Source organism: Amblyomma mixtum, chromosome 2 (assembly GCF_055824585.1).
Source record: "Amblyomma mixtum isolate Tamu chromosome 2, ASM5582458v1, whole genome shotgun sequence".
NCBI classification, from domain to species: Eukaryota; Metazoa; Arthropoda; class Arachnida; order Ixodida; family Ixodidae; genus Amblyomma; species Amblyomma mixtum.
The window spans coordinates 57,345,285-57,366,648 of record NC_143013.1 but is presented as its reverse complement, the minus strand read 5'-3'; the positions used below and the strand labels follow the sequence as shown (position 1 = coordinate 57,366,648).

General features: G+C 43.9%; 1 protein-coding gene across 8 annotated transcripts in view; it reads left to right on the top strand.

Moving 5' to 3' along the window:
• The window catches only part of LOC149359420 (multidrug resistance protein mrp-7-like), an 81,148-nt gene that overhangs the window by 6,844 nt on the left and 52,940 nt on the right, over nucleotides 1-21,364 (top strand). For 6 of the 8 annotated variants that reach the window (XR_016288779.1, XR_016288780.1, XM_089571635.1 and 3 more), the window contains exons 3-5: nucleotides 6,503-6,637; nucleotides 17,229-17,369; nucleotides 19,846-19,986. Coding sequence is in view for 5 of the 8 variants with exons in the window: in XM_089571635.1 (XP_089427761.1) it covers nucleotides 6,503-6,637; nucleotides 17,229-17,369; nucleotides 19,846-19,986 (417 nt within the window). In the remaining 3 variants the exon portion in view is untranslated. Of the gene's footprint in view, nucleotides 1-6,502; nucleotides 6,638-17,228; nucleotides 17,370-19,845; nucleotides 19,987-20,518; nucleotides 20,613-21,364 lie in introns of those variants that run through there. The other 2 variants (XM_089571634.1, XM_089571637.1) reach the window with 2 other exon arrangements.

Sequence of the window (21,364 nt, the reverse complement as noted above, 5' to 3'; positions counted from 1 at the left end):
CGGAGTTTGTAGCTTGTATACAGTGTGTATTACTGCCGACAGGCGTCGCGACGCTCTGCTAACGTCGGAGTTTTGGCCCAATCGGACTGCCGGATTTCAAAAGTATTCGCAACTGGTATGACCATAGAACTCTGCGTTTTGAAGACTGACTGATCAAAGCCGCCTGTCGTTTTCTACAGAGCGGCAACGAAGTAAAATGGAGTGTCTGTAGAGCGTCGCCAAAATAATCATGAAGAGTCGGGTTATGGGTGCTGCACTTTAGGACGTATTTTTTGCTCCCTTGTGCGTGTGTTTACGCGTGCACGCGTGTGCGGCTCATGTTTGAAGAGGGCAAAAAGAACGCTTCGATAAAAAAAAAAAGGTCTATCGCAGCTGCAGTGTGACGTGATCTTGACACAAAATACCGCTCCGGTATAGTGTTCTGCAGCCGGATGCAATAGAGCTGCCGACCTGTTTTTGCGAACACGAGGCTCATAGTCACCATTTGCGTCGACGGGTTGACGCATTCTCGTGATTCTTAAAGAGCTGTGTGCATGCCTACATACTTTTCGAACTACAGTGAATATGAGGATACTCTTCCATTCGTATCGAGAAACACAACAGATTTTCCGGCAGTATTTCAGAACCTGACGGCAGAAATTCTTGTAGTAACAACAAGGTTTTCTGTAGGATTGTGCAGTTGCCCGTCGTAAAGACAAAGTAAGTTCTGTCGCGACAACAGAAAGCTTCGGAATACTAGAGAAAAATCTGTAGTAACGACAAGGCGACCAAATTTTTTTGTCGTATTTTGGGACAGACTCTGTCGTACTCTTATACTGAGATTGCTTGGCATGAGAGTGAGGAGTCTGGTAGGACAAGTCGCTTTATTAACTTGTCCCTTGCGGAGTCATCAACGAAAGAGCACCACGCATAGGAGTGCTGCTGTGATGTTCTAAAACAGGAATGTTTGGGTGTGCACAGCTTGCTCGAGGCGCTGTGAGCTGGGTCGTATATGCATCGAAAAAAAAGTCCGAATGCGAGGAAAGAGAAACGGAGCTTCACTTTCATCATGCATCAGCCAGCCGGAGCACACCGTAGGACAGAATACCCTTCAGCCGATCTCTAATTCGCTCTGCCATGCGCTAAAGTTCATTCAGGGGATTTTACGCACCTGGATGGACGGATATCATTGGCGCGCCCTTTGAATCGGAGAAGTGGCTCGAGACACCTTGCCTAACAAGTTTAAGCGCTCAGTTAGTTAAAGACCAAGTCCACGTGAACGAGTAGACGAGATGAGGTAGCCTTCTGTAACATATGCCCTAATCTGAGTCGTAATTTCGTCAGTAGAGGTACGTCCTCAGTTTTAAGGTATTCTAAGCCATTTGTCTCATAGCTATGAATTATTTCTGACCTCTTTATAGTATACTTTGTTAGAACCTTTCACTCCTTTGCAATTTTAAGCTATTTTCTTCCTATATTACAAGCTATATTATTTTCCACGCGCTGTCCCTGGTCGCACTCTGCCAGTGGAATTCATAATCTTACCTCTTGCAATCTGTAGCCGTGGATGAGTTACTATATGGCTCAATGCAAACAGCGCTAATTAATGGGCATACAGGAGTACGGTTCCAAGGAAACACAGGCGACGACTAAGAACAAAGACCTTATCGTCCATGTCAAAAAATATATTAATTCAAAAATATGCTTAACGAACGGGCCCAGCATCAAGCTTTACTGAAAATATATAACGGGTTTTTCACCTAAAACTTTACACATTTTCTGAAAATAGACTTTTAAAAGAGCGCTTTTTTCGGCATAGCACAGTCAGCGGAGTAGTCCATCAGAATATAGCTTAGACGTGCTGACTAGCAGGCTTGTTTACTAATATTGAAAAGTTAACTTTTAAAATAACTTTTACTCTAAAAGGCTCCTTAATTATTTAGAAACGTATAACGCAACGTAAGTGATATCCATATCAGTTTTTAGAATTTCAAAAAAGTGGTTCCCCTCGACGCTGTGGCCGATCAAAGTTTGGTTACGCCGTGCCAAAATACATGTGCTTTCGAAAAGCTTGCAGGCAAAGCATGCTGTCCTGTGCACGGAACTCGTCGAAATAGCCAAAATTTGTCGAGTCACAGCACGGAGGATAACCACGCTTTCAAAATTCTAAAAACTTGTGTGGATATTACTTACGGTGGCCTACATGCCTCTCAATAATTAAGGAGCCTAAAAGTAATAGTTGAAATGGTAACTGTTCAATATTAGTTCAACAGCATGTCTATCTAGCTGTCTAGCTAGCTAGCATGTCTAGTTAGCTGTATTCTGATGTACTTTATAGCTGACAATGCTATGTCGAAAAAGAGCTCTTTGAACTCAAAAACCCTATTAAAAAGAAATGTAAAGTCTTAGGTGAAACACCCTATATATGACCGGGAAAAAAAAATTGCAAGTGCTTTTTGGAGCTTCAGGCGCCTGATCATAAACGCGCGTGTGCACGCTGTTACCTATTCAACATTTTTTTTATTACATGGAAGTACAACAGAACGACGATACTTGTAGCCTTACTTAACGAATCCGAATCCCTCGAACTCGTCACACTTGGTCACACTAACACCATACTATGTCTCTACCCGCACATCGAAATTCCGCGAGACAAAGACATGCATCGAATGAAGGCAGCCAGACTATTTCCTTATCCGTATGTGTAGGGATGGAATGCTGGCGCATATATGAGTATTATCTGCTAGGCCGAGGATGAAATACGCTTGACATATTTTTGCGGTTGCGGTGCTGTAGTGGTATTGCCACGTACTGCTAAACGACGTTCAAGCTAGCACCGCATGCAGCCGCGTATTGTCTGAAGTGTATGTCATCCAAGGCCGAGGGGATAACATGTGTCAGTGTTGCATTCGTGGATCGGATGGACAAGGAAATCATTAAGCAACGCCTCGAGCGCCATTCGAGCCAACGCTTGGTCGAAGCGAGCAGCTTCGCTTCCCGATGACTCACCCCACTCAGCTATGTTGCAAGGACTTGCTCTAGGTGTGTCGTAATTGTTATATAGTCTCTCGGCGCTGCTTGTTGGCTTGTAAATCAATAAAGCCGGATGAGTCAAGAGGTAGGAAGCACATTCTAGACAGGACATGCTATAGGCTTTGACGCCAGAGTAAAAAAGGGCGTATGTAGGGAACAGCAGCTTTATATGGCCGCACACAAAGGTGCAAAGCGGCGAAAGAAAACGGGTAACATGGCGAAGCGTCAAGCAGAGTGAACAGCGAGGGATGATGAGAGCACTCCCCCGCACGAAAGAGTGAAGAAGCTGAAGGCGGCATCACGTAAAGCTTCAAAGCCGGCAGCACGTAAAGCTGCAAAGGCGGCGTAGGACTCCGAGCGTGATGTTCAGCTGAGAGAAGGGAAGCGGTTGACGGTGGTGGCTCGTCAAGTCGCAAAAGCAGCCAAAAAAAATCATTTGCATTGCCCAGTCCGAAGAAAATAAGCTGACGAAGTCGGCGCAGATGCTTTCGATGCTTTCTGAACCTCTTACTTCGAACACCTTCATGCTTACTGTTTAGAGCCTCTTCTAGAAGGGTGACGAAATCTTTCGAGCCTGAGCCTGCCGTACATCACTCATGCATTCGCGTTAGTGCACTGCACGGGCTCGGCCGAAAGCCCGGGCCTGAAGTTGCGGGCCCAAGCCGGGCTCGGGCTTAAAGCTGCGGACCCGAGCCGGGCTTGGGTCCGTACAGAAACGGCTGGTGTCCGACTATTCATTTACTATTGGAAAGTGAAGTACACAACTGCGGTATTGGAGCAGCGACACGGATGAGCTATGGGTTATAGTACGCGCTGAGAAAAAAACTAAGCTTTATTCATTCACTTATTTATTTCCTTATTTCCATGCCACAGTGGCTTAGTGGTCAAGGCGCTTAATTATAAGCCGGGGAACCAGGGTTTGCTCCTGGCCTCGGCGGCCGCATTTCTATTTAGGTGGCAAGCATGACAGCCATGTACAGTCGGGGACAAAAGTCTCCGGATCACGTGTTCCTCAAACGAAGCTTATAGCTCTACAATCAGACAGCGGCTGGAGAATGCACTTGTGGAGATGAAAGAACAAAAATTTAACTTTTACCTCCACAAGTGTGGCCTCCAGCCGCCGACCAATAGCAGAGCTATCGGCTTCGTTAGAGGAACACGTGGTCCGGAGACTTTTGTCCCCGACTGTACTTCACACTATCATTGCTCGTTGAAGAAACCCAGGTGGTCGAAATGATCCGGAGCCCTCTGCTTCGGTGTCTCTCACAGCCTGACTCCCTTTGGGCCCTTAAGCCCCAAAAACATAGCTTTTATTAGCTGTATTTTTCTCATGTGAGAAAATTCACAAACTAAAGCGCGTTTGGTTTTCTTTTTGATCAGCACCGGAACGTCTCGTAAATGAAATAGCCACAAAAGCACGCGAGAGATTGTAAATCTCATCTCATAACCACATCTCATCTCATAACCACATCTATCCTTCGTCGCTTCTTTAGCATGGTTGCCATGACAAGTGTTATGCCCTGTAAGTTATCACATGGTTCGCGCGTTATCTCCTGCTCCACCAGTAAGAGTAAAATTCAACCGGTCTTAATTGGCCATTGATCGATCGTCATCCCAAAACATACCTATACACTATTAGAAACAAATTCGGGAAGAACATATTAGTTTAGTATGCTTATAGTCTTCAAAACAGACACCGTGAAATACTCAAGCCTTTTAGCATTTCGTTTCTAAGGCAAGCAGTTCGGCTATGAGTTCAACCTGTGAGATCGCGTTCACTAAAAAAATGTCATTCCACTGCTTGCTAGGCAGCTTTAATGTTTATACTTCGCGGGCGGCAAAATAGAACTGATTAAAATCATGGGGGAATGCAAGGTAGCCTATTACGAGCGTATGCAGCCCTCTCTATTTGGCTCTCGGAACTTGCGAGTTTATCTTTGCGCACCTATACGAGATCACTGTCCAAAAGACGGGCCTGGCGAGCTCTACTCTTAACCGCTTCCTTCTGGGTTAAAAACAACCAACTTTCTTCGAGTGAAACTGTGGGTTCAGAACCTTTGTCGGCCAGTTTCTTATCGGTCTGCTTGCTCAGAATGAGCTGTATACCTCAAGCGTTACTGTGAAACGGGCCGGGCCGGGCCCGGGCTGGGCTCAACTCCGGGTTTCACGGGCCGGGCCGGGCTCGCTAGAGCGATAATTTAGCGGGCCTGGGCCGAGCCCGGGCTTGAAGCCGCGGGCCTGGGCCGGGCTCGGGCTTCAGGTCTCGGGCCCGGGCCGGGCTTGGGCCTCAGATTGAGGCCCGTGCAGTGCTCTAATTCGCGTATCTTCTCGCTCCTAAAAAAAGGCACCCCTTTAACATAATATCCGAAGTCCGACATTGTTGCGCACATTCACTGTGAGTTCAACGATGTTTTAAACCCAAACTGAAACCTTTGGAAGCGGCTTTTCGATGCGTTTTTTTCGAGGTCATCGCTCCTTACGCAAATTGGCTGACATTTAAAATAAAAGAGTGACATTTCTTGGACTTTGTGGTTGCAGCGGAGAGTAGTTGCGAGTCCAAACGCGGGACAGACAGCAGTGACTGTAAGTCGAATATGAGAAGAGGGAGGGTGTTAGGCACTAAAGGAGACCACTTGGAGAACGCGCCAAGGGGAAGTGACGGTTCTCAAGGATAAGAAAACATTGGTTGGAGGATATCCACGAGCACGTACTATGCCATGCACATCGCAATCTCAGTGCGTATAAGTCGCACGGATCCAAAAGTGACGATTACTGTACTGAAACGACGAGTACGGAACTGAAAACTTGGCGATTGTCGTTGGCTGCAGGAACGCAGAAGTCGGCGATACGAAAGAGATGTGTACATCGAAAAGATTAAAGAACGGCTCCTTCAGAAAGACAGACGGGGAAAAAAAAAACTAATTAACGTTGTGACAGTTTTGAGGAAACGGGTGACTCTATGCGGTTTAAAGCGCCGCATTCATATTTCTGATAAAATATTAAAAATGGCTAATTTGGAGTTGTGCGTAGATTGTGCGAACATTTTAAACTCGAAAGAGATGTGGAGTGGACGACACAACATTAATGTGCGCTGCTCGGTGGGATCTTTCTGAATGGGGATGTTCCTAGCTTGAAGCCATGTAACGTGTGCTGTGTTTGCAAGGATGTGTGCATCTGGTGATCGCTCATGCGAACGATAACCATATTAAAAAATAGTCTCGGAGCAGCAGAGCAGTTAAAACAGTGCCTATAACGTAATATGCTGAAACCAACCCAAATATATTGACATGTACAGATAAAACACTTCGTTTTTGTTTTTCTGACAGCGTCTTTGTGTCGCCTTCCATCATTCAGAATCAAGTCAGAGTTTTCAGGAACACGCCTAGGAAATGAATGTTCGGTAATTAAAATAACTTTAAAGGCCGAAGATCACGGTACGTGACCTGAAGACTGGCGTTGAATTCTTCCGGAACCCTACTACGCACCGCAGATTACGTGTGCTGGGACATGTGCTGCTCTGGTAGTGGACGGATGCCACCTGGTTCGCATCGGCAGCTGGTGTATGGCTTGGACTCCGAAGCTATGCCTGGATCTGTTCTACGTCTGCGCGTTCTGCCTGTCAACGGTAAGTTTCCTTGAAATGTTGGAGGTGCTGCACCATGCATGGGCTGAATCAATGCCATTTTACCTCGAGCGCAAGTTCACTTATTTTGACTAATGCGTTTCTATACGGTGTTGATAAAACCACTCTTCAATATTCAAGCTCTAGAACCCCTTGTATGCAATTCGATTGGTGGGGTCTACTTTTGCAAGAATAGCTACCTAGGCGAGCGATGAGTTTGTCTCCCCATCTGTCCGTTACTTTGCGTGTGTATGTATGTATGTATGTATGTATGTATGTATGTATGTATGTATGTATGTATGTATGCATGCATGCATGCATGCATGTATGTATGTATGTATGTATGTATGTATGTATGTATGTATGTATGTATGTATGTATGTATGTATGTCTATATGTATGTATGTATGTATGTATGCATGTATGTATGTATGTATGCATGTATGTGTGTGTGTATGTATGTATGTATGTATGTATGTATGTATGTATGTATGTATGTATGTATGTATGTATGTATGTACGTATGTATGTATGTATGTATGTATGTATGTATGTATGTATGTATGTATGTATGTATGTATGTATGTATGTATGTATGTATGTATGTATGTATATATGTATATATGTATGTATGTATGTATGTATGTATGTATGTATGTATGTATGTATGTATGTATGTATGTATGTATGTATGTATGTATGTATGTATGTATGTATGTATGTATGTGTGTGTGTATGTATGCGTGTGTGTATTCGCCCCCCGACGACTAATGCCTTAAAAACTTCTCATAAATAGGTTACTCTTGCACCCAAACGTTCACTGACATCGCACAGTAGACGGGCCTCTAGGCGGAATTCTAGAGGCTCATGCGATGTCAGTGCACGATAAAGAAATTCAGGTGGTCGAAATCCCCGGAGCCCTTCTTTACGCGTCCCTCTTGGGACGTTATACCTCCGCAAACCAAACCAATCATGTGATGAAGTTGCTTTCTTTGAGATAGCAATGTCGCGGTGAAGCGGCAGAAACAGCACGGTACTTTAATTTTGTTGCGGTTACACAGCTCTGAGCTGCGTATATCTTGCACTACAGTGCCACAAATATTTGGCATTATTAAAAAATACTAATATAAGTAACAGCGTTATCTTTATTACTACCAGTGCGAGAATCTGACAACTGCCACGTAATAGGTCACAACGTCATACTTTCTTAGAAGGAAGAAGAATGGGGAGCACGCAAAAAGAGAGGTGCTGTAAAAAAGCAAATGACAAAAAAAAACAGACGATAGGAACAGGGAGATGAGTATAAAAAACAGCAAGAGCACCGAGGTTCCCACAGTACAAAGAGCAAAATAAAAAAAAGCAAGTACAGCGACCAACATAACGAACGACAGATACTGCGCCATTTCCTTTCCTCAGAAACCAATTTGTACACATCAATTACCGGAGAGAAACAGCTTGTCAGACGGAGCAGCACTTCATGTTCTCAGCTGCCAAGTAACGTTGATTGTAATTAATTAAAGGAACGACGCTAAAAGTTGTCCAGGCGAGAGGCACTATAGCGTTCGGAAACAAAACATGTACCGAGGGCAGATTCCTGCCCTGCCCTTAAAGCTCGTGGTTATGATGTATACACCGAGATGCTTCTCACTTTATAGGGGAGCTGTGGACAACTTCGTCCAATCATTTTTATTTGTAAAAATCTGTTGATTGGCTCGGTTTGTTTCTTTTGACGTTTGTTCGGTCATGGCTGACAAAACTGAATTCAAAAAGAAAGATATTCCCGCCGCTCGACTCCGCCTCGTGACGTCGTTGATGAAAGTGACTCCGTGATTACAGAGTGGAAGAAAATGGCCGTATGGCTTAGCCTCAGAGATCAGCAACAACAAGAACCACTGAAGTCATCGCAGTTTGCTTGTGAAAACCGCCAGGTGGAGTGATAAATGTATTTAATATTTTTGTCTTTTCTAGCTTAGTAAAGCTCCGTTTTCAATGGACATGTCTCGTAGTAATTAGAACGCCGTTATTTACAGATACAGGCCAATTTTACTGCGTCTTCAGTGTCCTTTTAAGGAATAGTGCTCCTCGTAGTTCCGGGAAGAAGCCGGCGCACTTGCAGTCGGTAGAGCTTTTATAATAGATGGAAAGTAAAAGGAAGCGCCAATCGAATGACGAACTGGACACTGAACCACCACTCGGTGACGGAATAAAACGTTGGGAGCCACTTGGTAACTTTTCCCTTTCTGTATTACCGACAGCACCTGCTTTGCATAAGAGTTCGTTCCTGCTTTACGCAGCTAGGTCGCAGGTGTCGTAGGATCCCGGACGCTCAACACCTGACGGGCGAAAAGCCTCAATTCATAAACATGCAGTGTCTGCGACCGCTATTGTGCCTCTCGACCTATCGATTCTTTCACTTCTCTTTTATTAGTAGCTTCCTTCTCTTTGTTCGTACTGCCGCTTAAACACACACACTGCTACCGAGTCTGAGGGCGCCACTCCCACCCGTGGTGGCCGCGTTTCAATGAAGGGAAAGCCCAATACCGTGCGCCATGCGATTCAAGTGTTCGCTAAAGATCCCCAGGTGATCGAAATTATTTCGCAGCACTCCAATACGGCACCTCTGTCTCTCTTTATTACTTAACTCCAACTTTTACCACTTCCCTCACGGCGCGGACAGGATTGCGCAAGACAACACAGTGCCTTTTGACGGATGGACAGGCAGACGGACACGCAGACAGACGGACAGGCAGACGGACAGGTAGATGGAGAGGCAGGCGGGCAGGCAGGCGGGCAGACAGGCAAGTAGGTGGGCGGGAGGGCAGGCGATGTTCGTGTTAGCTATGTTCGTGAAATGTGAAAACCATGTTAAGGTATGAGTTAAAGTAATGCCTAAATACTTAAAGGTAAGAACGAAAGACACTTCAGAATCGAAAATAATATATTTTAGAGTGGATGTGGAATTGCCTGCGATGAAAAGATTTCATGCATGCTTTCGAAGTAGTAAGACACATTAACGAATGTTTGCACCAGGTTTCGATTCGGGTTACATCTTTGTGAAGGATGTCGGCGTCAGTGCTTGAAGAAATCGGGCAGTAAATTACGCAATCGCTGGAAAATAATCGGATGTTAGAGGCAACGTTAGAGGGAAGGTCTTTAATGCAATTGAGAAAAAGCAAGTGTCCGAGCAGTGTACCTTGAGGAACACCTGAAGTAAACTATAATGGCACACTGGCTACAGTAAAAAAAACGGCTGTATTGAAACACCGACTCTTATGAGATACCGGCACTAGCAACATGGCAAGGACACTTAAGTGACAGGTAGCAGTGACTGGGTTCTAGCGATGATAGTGGCTTAATCAAGTTGCTTGTAGCAGCAGTGGTCTTACTGACATAGTTCGTTCTCCAGACTACAGACGATAGCACAAAGGAAGAGAACGATGAGGAGAATGCTCTCGCATTTTCTCCGCATCAATTCATTTGGGCGTTCCTTAATGTTTTCTTTCCTGCTTTAAATATATACTCTTTATTTTTTTCCCCATTCCAGGCTGTTTTATATGTCCTAAGCCATATTAATTTCATTTCTGGGATGGTTCGAAAAGCCAAATGCGCAGCGCCATCTCTTACGCGCCCCGTATCTAAGCCTGTCACGATAGCTTGGTCGAGAAAACCTGGCTTGGTGCCCGGCGTCGGGTAAGCACGTCTGTACAGGCGGCTGTACTTGATGTGAAGGGTGAAATACAGATGCGCTGTGGCGTCCTGCTATTGCACTCAGCGGGGATAAACAACGTGTGGGGTGCAAGTCATGCGTCAGCATCATGTTTATGATTTTATTCTACTGTGCGCGAACGTTTTAGTGTAGGCCAACTTCAGTGCCAGCCATAGGGAAGCGCACTGACACGTATACAACTTCTGCTTTTTGCCCTATCTTTTTTTAACAAAGATTCACAGGTGTTGTTTTCATATTACGGTACGGACCGGAAGCTTTGCTCGTTTTGGTCGAAATGAGGAGCCCGTTTCATGCGTTTATCTACCCTGTGGTAGCGCAAGTTGGTCGGAAGTAAACATACGTAAACACACTGGGGTCAAAAATTTAGTCCGGCCACAAGGAAGAGCTCTGATTAGTCTACCGGCCGTGACCATCCGCGCTCAATGCACCCTTTACCAGCGGGATCTCAACGACTAAAGCTATCTATGGCTTGCATATTCACACAGGGACAACCATGAGTCAGTTAATACCTTGTGCTCCACGTGTGCAGTTGAGTTTTAACGTGCTGAGTTATTTTTAGAAACGCTAGCAGGAGCTCCCATGACCGTGTGCAGTCGTTGCAAGTCGCCATTCACGTACTATGTCGCACTCATGAGGTACTTCTATCGCGCCCGCACATCGTGTGTGTTGATGCACCCTTGGGATGCTATACAGGGCGATTTTTTAACATTTTTAGATTTTTATTTTGAAAACAGTGAAGCATACATCGGTGCGGTCTGTGCAGATGAATTGCTCAGAAAGGTGATATGCTGATACGGGTCAATATTTAGGCTGGTAATTAACTAAAGTTAACGAATCAACTTTTATGTTTGATTAAGGGGGTAAATTATACTGCAAAACTGAGGGTCGTCAACATGGAAGGTCAGCCCTGTTGCTCAAATTTCTTAATCGGCAATGTGCTTTGAAATATGGTACGTCAAAAATACGCGTTTGAAAGCTCGTTGAGTTGGCTTTACCGCATTGCATATTTATGAACTGGCGTCACTCGCATTTGTGATGCATCAAAATTCTCACGCCGTTTGTATATTAGATGAAAATATGTAATGCGGGAAAGCTAACACAACGAGCTCTGATATGCATATTTTTGACGTTCGATATTTAGAACCGCAATTAGATTTGAAATAATTTAAAAACTGGGCTTACCTTCAGTGTTGACGACCTTTAGTTTCGTAGTTTAATCTTGACCCCCCACGCCCCCCAAGTCTAAATATAAAAAAGTTGATTACGTAACCTTAGTAATTTATTCGTCTAATTATCGAGCTCTAGTACGTATAATGTTCTCCTTGCCGTACAATCCACCTGCACCGACCTCACCGACCTCTTGTAGATTTTGAAATAAAAATTGAAAAAAAATTCTCTGTATAATGTATAGAAAGTGATATCTTAAGGTTTTCCTTTTTTGTATTTATTATAGTCGCGTTACAGTATGCAAGTTTGTTCAGAAACAAAATATAGCTTTAAGCGTGACAGAGGGACGAAAAGTCAAAAAGCGCGCGATTGCTTTGTGCTGAAAACATTCGGGATGTGGAGGTCTTAAAACTAAAACAGAAAAAAGTGCCTCCACCTGCAGTGCTGAAGCATAGCAGGCAGAAAACAGCCGGATTTTATTGTCGGTGTGGTAAGCGACAGCAGCTTGCTACTCGAAAAAGCTTTTCTTTATTTGCCCATCTTTGGAAGCCAGCCTAGCATAGGAAGGCATGGTGCTGAGCAGCACACTGCTTGCTGCGCACACGATTTGACAAGCGCAAATCCCATACAGCAACGGCTGTTTGGTTTGATTTATGGTCATGACGGTTTAGCGTCCCAAAGCGACTCAAGCTACGAGGGACGCCGTAGTGAAGGGCTCCGGAGATTTCGGCCACCTGGGGTTCTTTAACGGGCACTGACATCGCACAGTGCACAGCAACGGCTGTAGGCATTTCCATAAGTGAAGTGCGCTCTTATTGGCACGAGGAAAAGTTCGTAAGTTAGCAAGTTGAACGGCTGTGACAAAAAAGAATAAACTTGTGGTTTTCTCAACTGCGTTCGTGAATAGAAATACAATAGCGTTTGAAACTTGCCAAGTATTTCAAAGGGCCCCCTAAATTTTTGAAGTAAGCGTGCCCATGAAAACGAATTAAGGTGCATTAGTGGGAGGTGGTGGGCAGATTAAGGCTGGTTATTTGTGATCAGTGGGTGAATTAATGAGGACGAGTCGGAATTAGTGAATGGATTAAGATGAAAGAGTCGGTGGATTGAAGTGTAAGAGTGGGTCGGGTTAGAATAATCTCATATGATATACCAATGGAAAGTACTTAGACAATCTGGTCCTCAGATTTTCAAATCTAGCGGTGCTGATGATGTCCCGATTTTCTTGACGAATCAGGGAATCTTGTTGCGGAGAAACCGGATGTTTTTTGTCAGACGACAACCTAAATGCTCTAGCATTAATACTGATAATTTTCGGTTGCAATATTTTGAATAAAATTCCCGATGCTAACGGAGTCGTACGCATTTTCGAGGAAATCGACGCTGGGAAATGTGCCGGGCTTAGAATGCTGGCGTCGAAATGTGAGCATATAGGCAGCCATTCAAACATGGCAGATCAGTCGTCTATGCAGCTGCCGCCGAGAAGTAACGTGTGGTTATACCGCAGATAAAGCAGCTGCTAACACCGGCGCGCACAAAAGTTCGATTTACAATAGCACTGGCTTGCTCGAGGCCAACGCTATAAAAATAGGTGCCCGAATCAAAACACAGCCACTCTAACGAATGGGTGAATATACGACGTAGGTGCAACAATCGAAAAGGCGAGTTTTCATCCGTTATAAATAAAACAGCGTTGATAATGCACAGTGCTTGAGCATTTGCCTAAATTTGCGCATTTCAACGCCAGCGTCACAGAGTTCGTCTTTCCGACGCATTTCTCAGTGGCGATTCTTGCCACTTTCAGCTGGTGCGGCAAATTTTCAAGCGAAGCTGAAAACGTGCGTGAGGCAACAATCCCACACCAAACCTACCAGACACACTGGAATTAGTAGGAATGGATTGGTGTGAACGCTGCTTGAAGTCCTCGCTTCACGATTTACTTTTTTTTTTCTCGAGGGACACAAGCATTCTCGGGCGCCCATTGGTCGCTGAAGTAGGGTGCTCATTGTAGTAATAGCAGCGCTTGCCTTCGGTGCACGCGACTTTGCCAAGTGTGCGTAAAAATATGCTGGTGGCATTGACATCCTCACACATTCAATTTGTAGCCTTCTTTAAGTGAAAAGTTTTCCGTTACGTCACATCACAATACGCGAGCTGCACGTCAGGCCTCGCGAAGAAGGAGGGGGGACGGGTGAAGTGCGGTGCTATCCGCGATATGTGTTTCCCTTCTATGTATTTCGGCCTTGTTTTCGAAGTGCGCTGCAGTGTACTGCAGGAAGTGCAGTTGACGACATGCAGCACTGGAAAAAGAGGGCATATGAGGTCAAAAACAACTCTTCCAGCTGGTTGTTTCGAACGGTCTCGAGGCTAGCCATACACTGTGCAACCTTCTAAAAACAGGAACGGTCGCTTCAGAGATAAAACGAACGTGCCAGCTTCGTCAGCCACCGAGGCCATCGATCCACACCTGGGTGTCTGACCTGGTAAACGAAACGGGCACGCTTGTCTCAGAACCCGACAGACGATAGCATCAGCTGAAGATAATGTACACATCGGTTGAGCAGAGAAGAAACGCGCAAAATTGGCTGGCCTGGCTAGCAAGCGCAGAGCCTATGCAGGCTGACATGTTTTTCAGTGCTCTGTTTGATGTAGCTCGCTCTTGCTTCTCATGTCGCGAGGGCGCCATCTCTCCGACAGCAGGAGGTTTCGCATCTCCTTTTGCCTTGACTCGTGGGCAATACGTACATCTTGCCCGAAGGAGCAAAGGAATAACTAAATAAAAAAAATGCCGCAGGATGCTACCTCCGCCACTTGGTCGCATACACAGGGACGCCGTTTAAAGAGGCACTGAACACAGAGTCATTAATTTTTTGATCTGATTAACAATCAATTTTCTGGAGTTTTTGTGGCTACACTCATGTCTGTGCTGCAGCAGAGTATGCATTTATTGCCGCGAAAATCGAATTTAAAGGTTGAAAGTTGTCACGGCTTCTCGATCCAATCATGCATGACGTAAAGGTCGAGGACGACTCCTTGATGAGCAACTGGAAATGAACGGCCGCGGATACAGTCTCATGAACCTGCGCGAAAAAAAAAAATTCTTGATGCCACAGTAGTGTACTTGGAAAAATGACGGGTGATAATGGCCGTGTATTTTATTTTCCAACCTTTTCTAGGGTGCAATAAATTTGTTTCTGATAAATATAGCCTGTCTGTCATTATAACGAGAAAATCGATCGATAAAGGCCAACTTCAGTTTCTCCTCAGGGCCCCTACTAAGTATCACGGTGGGACGCTGCCATTTTCATATGCGGGGTACACTGTTTTTAACTCTATAAATGTGGTCGAAGCCGGCACAACCACGAATGACCCGCGCAAGGCAAACAGCTAAGGAGCAGTGGGGAGCGAGAAAGAATGCGGCAAAAGCTTTAATAACTATAATTATTAAGATATTTGTCTTTGGCGCAACATTAGCAATACGAGTAAGCTCATCCAATTACTCGATGCGCTTCTGGGCTTACCGAGCAGAGGCAGGATTCAAAGCCTTCCATACGAAATCGTTTAGACGCTATGCCGTGTTCTCAGGTGCAGAATACACTCGTGTCATGTTTGCAGTGCGCCTTTTAATTCGAACAGCAATTAAAAAACGGAACCCGACAAGCAAAGTGCACTGTAAATGGCGGCTGGTCAAAAAGTGGAAGGAAATGTGCAAAAAAAGAAACAGTGGTTCCAGCTCTCATTGGGATAGAGCTGCATCATTCTCATTAGTCGGATGAACGTTTCAGAATTGCGTACTGGCACCGTTGCAGTACGTTTATCGAGTCTAACTGGACAACAACAATAAAGAAAACAAAAATTACAACAAGCAACAAATTAACGACGTGCAATCAGCAGTAATGAAGATGCAGCACCTTTGTCGACAATCGTTCATCAAACTAGTGCACGTTTACAACGTCTTTTCATGATGAAGTGCCGCCTCTGTACGTACTGGCCTGACCGGTCGTAACCGCGGCGTAAACATTTTTACGAGCCTTTGTGTAGCATTGCGCTCGTTGCAGTAATGTCAGAGTGATGCTTCGATGCGCTGGAAGACCTTAAACTAGACCATTGGCGGTCCGTGCACCACAGCGACTGCAGGGCAGTACTGCGCCTCATATACACCGACGGCGATATGTTCATTGCTCATTTGATCGCCTTAGAAATCGAAAGCCTTATACACGAAAAGAAAAAAAAAATGTCTCCTACTGAATTGCTTCCGCGAGCCAGGTTTTGCGAATCTGCAGTTGGTAATTTCATGCGTCTTCCTAAAAAATTAAAACAATAAATTTTAGTGTTTTACTAATGTAACGCAGCCAAACCAGCAAAAAGCTTGTAAGATCACCAGTATAGTATGAAAAGAAGCTTTCTCGTACTACTTTTCATTACTTCACTTTTGCCTGCTTATGGTGTGTATTTCATTTTAGTTTTTTTTTTCCTGTAGCATAGGCTAATATTCTCTTAAGACGCCGCGCACATTATACTATACATTTGTCTTTTACGACGTTAAAAAAAACGCGTGGGGCTTAGATACTAAGTGCCACTGAAAGTCAGAGTACTCACTACGATCCCTCATAGTCACCTTTTCAAGAATTGTGTAGCAGTGGGGGTGCTCTGAGTGCCCTCGTAGGTTGTCTGCTTTGTGTAAATCGGTTTCCTGCTACCAGCAGCCAAATAGCCCCAAAGCTGCTCCCGCTTCACCATGGTATTATTTATAGTTCGGATTTAAAGGTGTATTCAGTCACCCTCTACTTTAACTGGGTACGCGACTTTCATCAAAAACGTTTTATTTCGTGATAGATTTCTGCGCTTATTTGAGCGTTTAATAAAAAAAACTGCGAGATATTCACTGTTTCTTTATTCGCTCTCACACCGGCTCTTCTCGAGGGCTGGATTTAGCGTAGTTGTGAATTAATACCTGTCGGTAATGATTATATTGTAGTTTTTCATTACCAACGTGACCTACACTGAACTTGGACGCCCCATCCATAAATTGCCCCATCCCCATCCATAAGCTGCATAAGAAAAGAATTTCACTTATCAGTTATTTAGTTGTCTTAGGCGGATACCATATGATGATCCACGTATACTAATAAGCATCATTACAAAAAAAAACACGCGGCCAAAAATTTAGTGTCTATATCCTTCAACTCTTTCAGGCGTCGCTAGCCATTTCTGTTCAGGAATTTTGTTTCTGCGTCTTAAAAGTTTGTGCAGGCCCCAAAGAAGACAGTTTCCTTGGTCTGAAAGGGGAAACACCAACCTTGATTGTTCTACTGGAGTGTACAAAACGTCGTACAAAGTTACACATTTGATATAAATTTTAATTTCGAAACACCAGGATTTGTGCAGTAAGTGCTCGAGATATCAGGGGATTCAACTATTTATTTCGAGCGTGCACGTGACGCCAAATGTTCACAAGTAAATTAAATTATTACACAGGATACTAAGGGTCACGTATGAAAGAAAGAAATCAATACTAGCTGTAGCACAGCTCCAGATAAAACTCTGAATTTCCTATAAACTCAATTGCGTAGAAAGCGCCTTGAAGGCTTAACACATGGCAGGTCAATCTTCGCCTACCTAAAACAATCGCTTTCAGGTTCTAAAGCCTTGTATAAGCTGCCTTGCTAGAACTAAGTATTTTTTCTCAATCTGTCGCAGGTGTTCATGTGTGTGGTATTTATTGTGGCGAGACTGCGTAGCCAAGGGGCGCCAGGTATTGCCTGCGCAGTTCACGGTTTGATCCTGACCGCTCTGATCAGCGACGTATTCGACGCGGCCGAATGTGAATGGGACTATGCGGTAAGCATACTTAGTTGCTGAAATGGCGCAATCTTGTAATTCCTGCTTAGTTTTGTGACGACTACGGGACAGTAATTTTCACCTGCGCCTATCTAAAAGCAGAATTATTTAAAAAAGTGACGTACTCTGGTTGCGCTCAAGTGGGAGAAATGATGGTTAAAAAAAACAACAACCAAAAAACAAACTAGGGTCGAAAGAGAAAGGTTGTTTAGATCCTGCAGCGCCGCCTCCGATGCGCTTGGAATCGAGGCCGTCTTGACAGAGAAGGTGCAGATTATCAGCTTATCTATTCTCTTCACTCATGTTATCGGCCTGCGCAGTATCTTATAAAACTTAGTGGTGATCATGCTTGTTTCAGAATATCACTTCTTGCTGCCTGAAAATCGTTTAGGGGCGATGAATTGAATTCATAAGCAGGAAATTCGACAGCACATTTTTTTACAGGCCATTCTATTCCAATTTTAATTCTTTTATTCGATTCCTATTCGTAATCGCTTTAATTATTTTTTGAGAGTCATTCTTAGTCATCTTCATTTTGCGTAGTTAATCATAGTTCGGCCTGTCCTTCCTCCTCTCTCAAGTGGAGAGGGAAATTTTTTTCCCACCTGCCAACCGTGGAAGATGAGCACGGAAAGTGACAGGTGGAGAGAGGGAAATTTCTCTAAACATCACCGTCCATCTGCCACTGTTGGCATGTGGAAGCTACACATAGATGCCGACATAGAAGCCTGACGGTTTTCACCTTCATGACCTTTATAATGCTTTCGCATTAAAACCTCAATTTTAAGAATCTGTATCAGAGATAAAAAATGCTTAAAATAATCAGATTTACATCTGTTTTCATCGTAGTTGATTCACAGTGTCAAACATCAAGCTCCATACAGATACAGATACTTTCAGGCAGTAGATGTGCTCACAGTTTGCTTTCCCACAAGGCACCGCATTGCATGCTTGGAAAATATACGGGTAACGTTGACTCGCCGAGGATGTTTCAGCACTCGCTATTAAATGTGTAGCATTTTATGGGAGGTCCATACTATACTTGAAATAGATTTTCCGCCAATGGTTTTCTTGATAACATTTTTCTTGCAACGGCCTCTTTAGTACCGAATAGAACTGTATAGCTTGTATAGAAAGCGGATTTCAAGCATGTCTTCGCCATAACCCTTCCGTTGTGCATGAGTTGTGTGATTCGTTTGGCGTACATTTAAGAGAGCAGACTGAAGCTCACTTCTGTGCCTTCGTGCTTATTCCGAATGTTACAAGATTGATATAAATTGCTTAACACTCAATAATGCGAGTATTTTCCGAATAGGCTGAAAAATGTGCCAAAGACAACTAATTATCATTAAAAATTGCGAATTTCAGGAGATAAGCATAAATTGTTATAATAGTAATGTAAACATGAGTAATGAAGTTTTCGCCTATAGTGGCATCTCAGACATAAGTTGAAACTGCGATGCTGCCAACCTTCAAAGCTTCTGTTTAACAGAAGTCTTCGAAAATGTGCCTTCCTCAAGCATCCCGTTTCAAGAACAACGTACGAAATAGATTCGGCTTATTAGTGATGCCGAAATTAAAATTAAAAGAGGCTAATTCTTAGTTCCTTCAGCTACTGATTCGTTTCTGTGTCGCACGTCCTGACATTGGCCGCTGCAAATGGTCTGCTTCCATCAGCTATATTTTATCACATTTTGAATATCACATAATTTTCCATAATCAGCTGAAACAGCTGGCATCTGCTTTATGACATTAATAGCCGCACTAACATGAAACTAGTTTCCGTAGTCACAGTGGTCAGTCGGTTAGGAAGAGTTAAAGGTTCAGCTGTCGTTCTTCTGCAAGTTTTGTTCTTTGCCTGACCATAGCTTTAATGTTTGAGAAAAAAAAAATGGCTCTACTGTTCACGCTCCTCTATAAAGGTAGAGCTTTAACACTGTCATTTTTGTCGTACTTGTTCTTATGTAGAACAGTCCTTGGACGACTTGGAACTGGAGGAGAATAATGAACATCTAACATTTCTTAATAACAAATTTCCATGACTTTTTATGAATATGCTGATGCTTTTCCGGCAGCAAAATGCATTTGTCATGGCAAAATTGCATTTAAAAGTTTTCTTGTCACTCGGTTCAGATTTGCAACTTCTACCCTTACAAGGACTCCGTGATCGCCGTTTTCAAGGAAATGGCGGCCTAGTCCAGCCTCCAAGATCCGAGCTACAAGAAAATTGTGCCGCCACGGGCTATTTACTGTCGAAATCGGCCGGTGATAGTGGCACCTGTGCCTGTATTCTATTTACGCTCCGTTTACAATGAACGTACCATCTTTGTAGTTAGAGTGCGATAAGGAACTCACACAATTAAACCCATGTGCTGTGTGTGCCTTTAATGATCATTAAAAACTGAAAGTTAAGATACTCTCGCGCTTCAGTGGTATTGTTCTGTCATACTTGATGTTTGTTCCTTCTCTCTTCTAGCTGGAGCAGTGCGACAGGTTACGTAATCTTGCCTTAACGAATAGAATAATAATGCTGAGTGGTTCGGCATTTCTGGCTCTTGGAAATTTTTTGACGGTTGGGTTTGCCGACAGACCAACGGCGAAGGACACAAAATGCAAGGTACTGTTCTACGTAGTCATGCCAATCACTGGTGAAGAGCTGGTTATCGTAATGTGGTTAAATGAACGTAATGTCGATGAGAGTGGCATGTGTGTACTACTTTACTTTAGGCGATGTTTCATACAGCCGGTGGAAGGCACGCACGCTTTGGTCACGGTACTGTATTGGAGCCAGTGCATATCCGGTAGCTGACAAGGCGACGTACTTCTCGCTTTCTCTCTCTCCTCAGTAGAGTCTACTTTTTATCATTCAAACCGCTGACGTAAGAAAGCACGTCTTTCAGTTGTCTTTCAGTCTAGAAACGTTGATGAAAACTTGTGGCAAATGGGAGAAAGACAAAATTTCAGTAGAGACCTGGCTGATGGGAAACACGGCGCATTTAGCTCAGTCGCTTATTGAGTTTTCGGCACCAGTGATCGTTGCCTCGTGGAGTTTTGAATGAAGCTTGTTTGAATAACCTGATTAGTATTTATTTATTAGCGCAAGCTTGCCCTGCGCTATATGTCATTACGAATATTTTCAGAGAAAGTGTCAGCGTTTACCACTACGCAACATTATAAGACACTGCACATGTCGAGGCGATATGAAACAGAACACTTTGTCAGGCTGCGATAAACGATTCCAGTGTAAGTATTATTATAGAGCATACATTTTTTCAGTTTAATGAGTAGGTTTTATTTGCAGGCCATGATTCTTTTGAGGCATTTTTAAGTTCGAGACCGAAGTAAAAGTACATTTGGTTCATGACTGAGAAGTCAGCGTTCCGGAAAATTGTACGTGTACCTGCACATACTCATGCAGTAAGGAATCGCACAGATAACAGGTCTGCGTACGACCTTACCAAAGCAGAATCGATAGTGGGAGCTGTTCTTGGACTATCTGTTGCTGCCGATCGTTGAATGCTGTTGGGTGCGACGGGAGCGTGAAATTAGAGCCGCCGCAGATCAGGGAGCTGTTCTTGACTCTTTGGCGCGAAGCGACTGTTCTTTCCTACCTAACGAATATAGTCTTTTTGATCATAGACCGCCTTATGAATTTTTGTATGTTATAGAAATAAATACACAGCAATAAATAATAGGAATGCCTCTATGATTGCCCGCTTTTCTGGACGATACAGTTGTGTTGCGTAACCACAAGGATCATTTTGTGTGGGAAATTGTAGAGGCATTTTTATCTACCATGAAGCACACACATGTGTGAGCAAGGCATTCGTGGCATTCACTAAACGTAAGATAGGTCTTTATATCTACCATGTAGCAGGCACTTATCTGAGCAAGGCATCCGTGGCATTGACTGATTGTGAGATAGGTCTTTGGGGCAAAGATACAAGCTTGTGCCAGTTCCGCAGTGCTTGAATTGAGATATATATAACCTATAT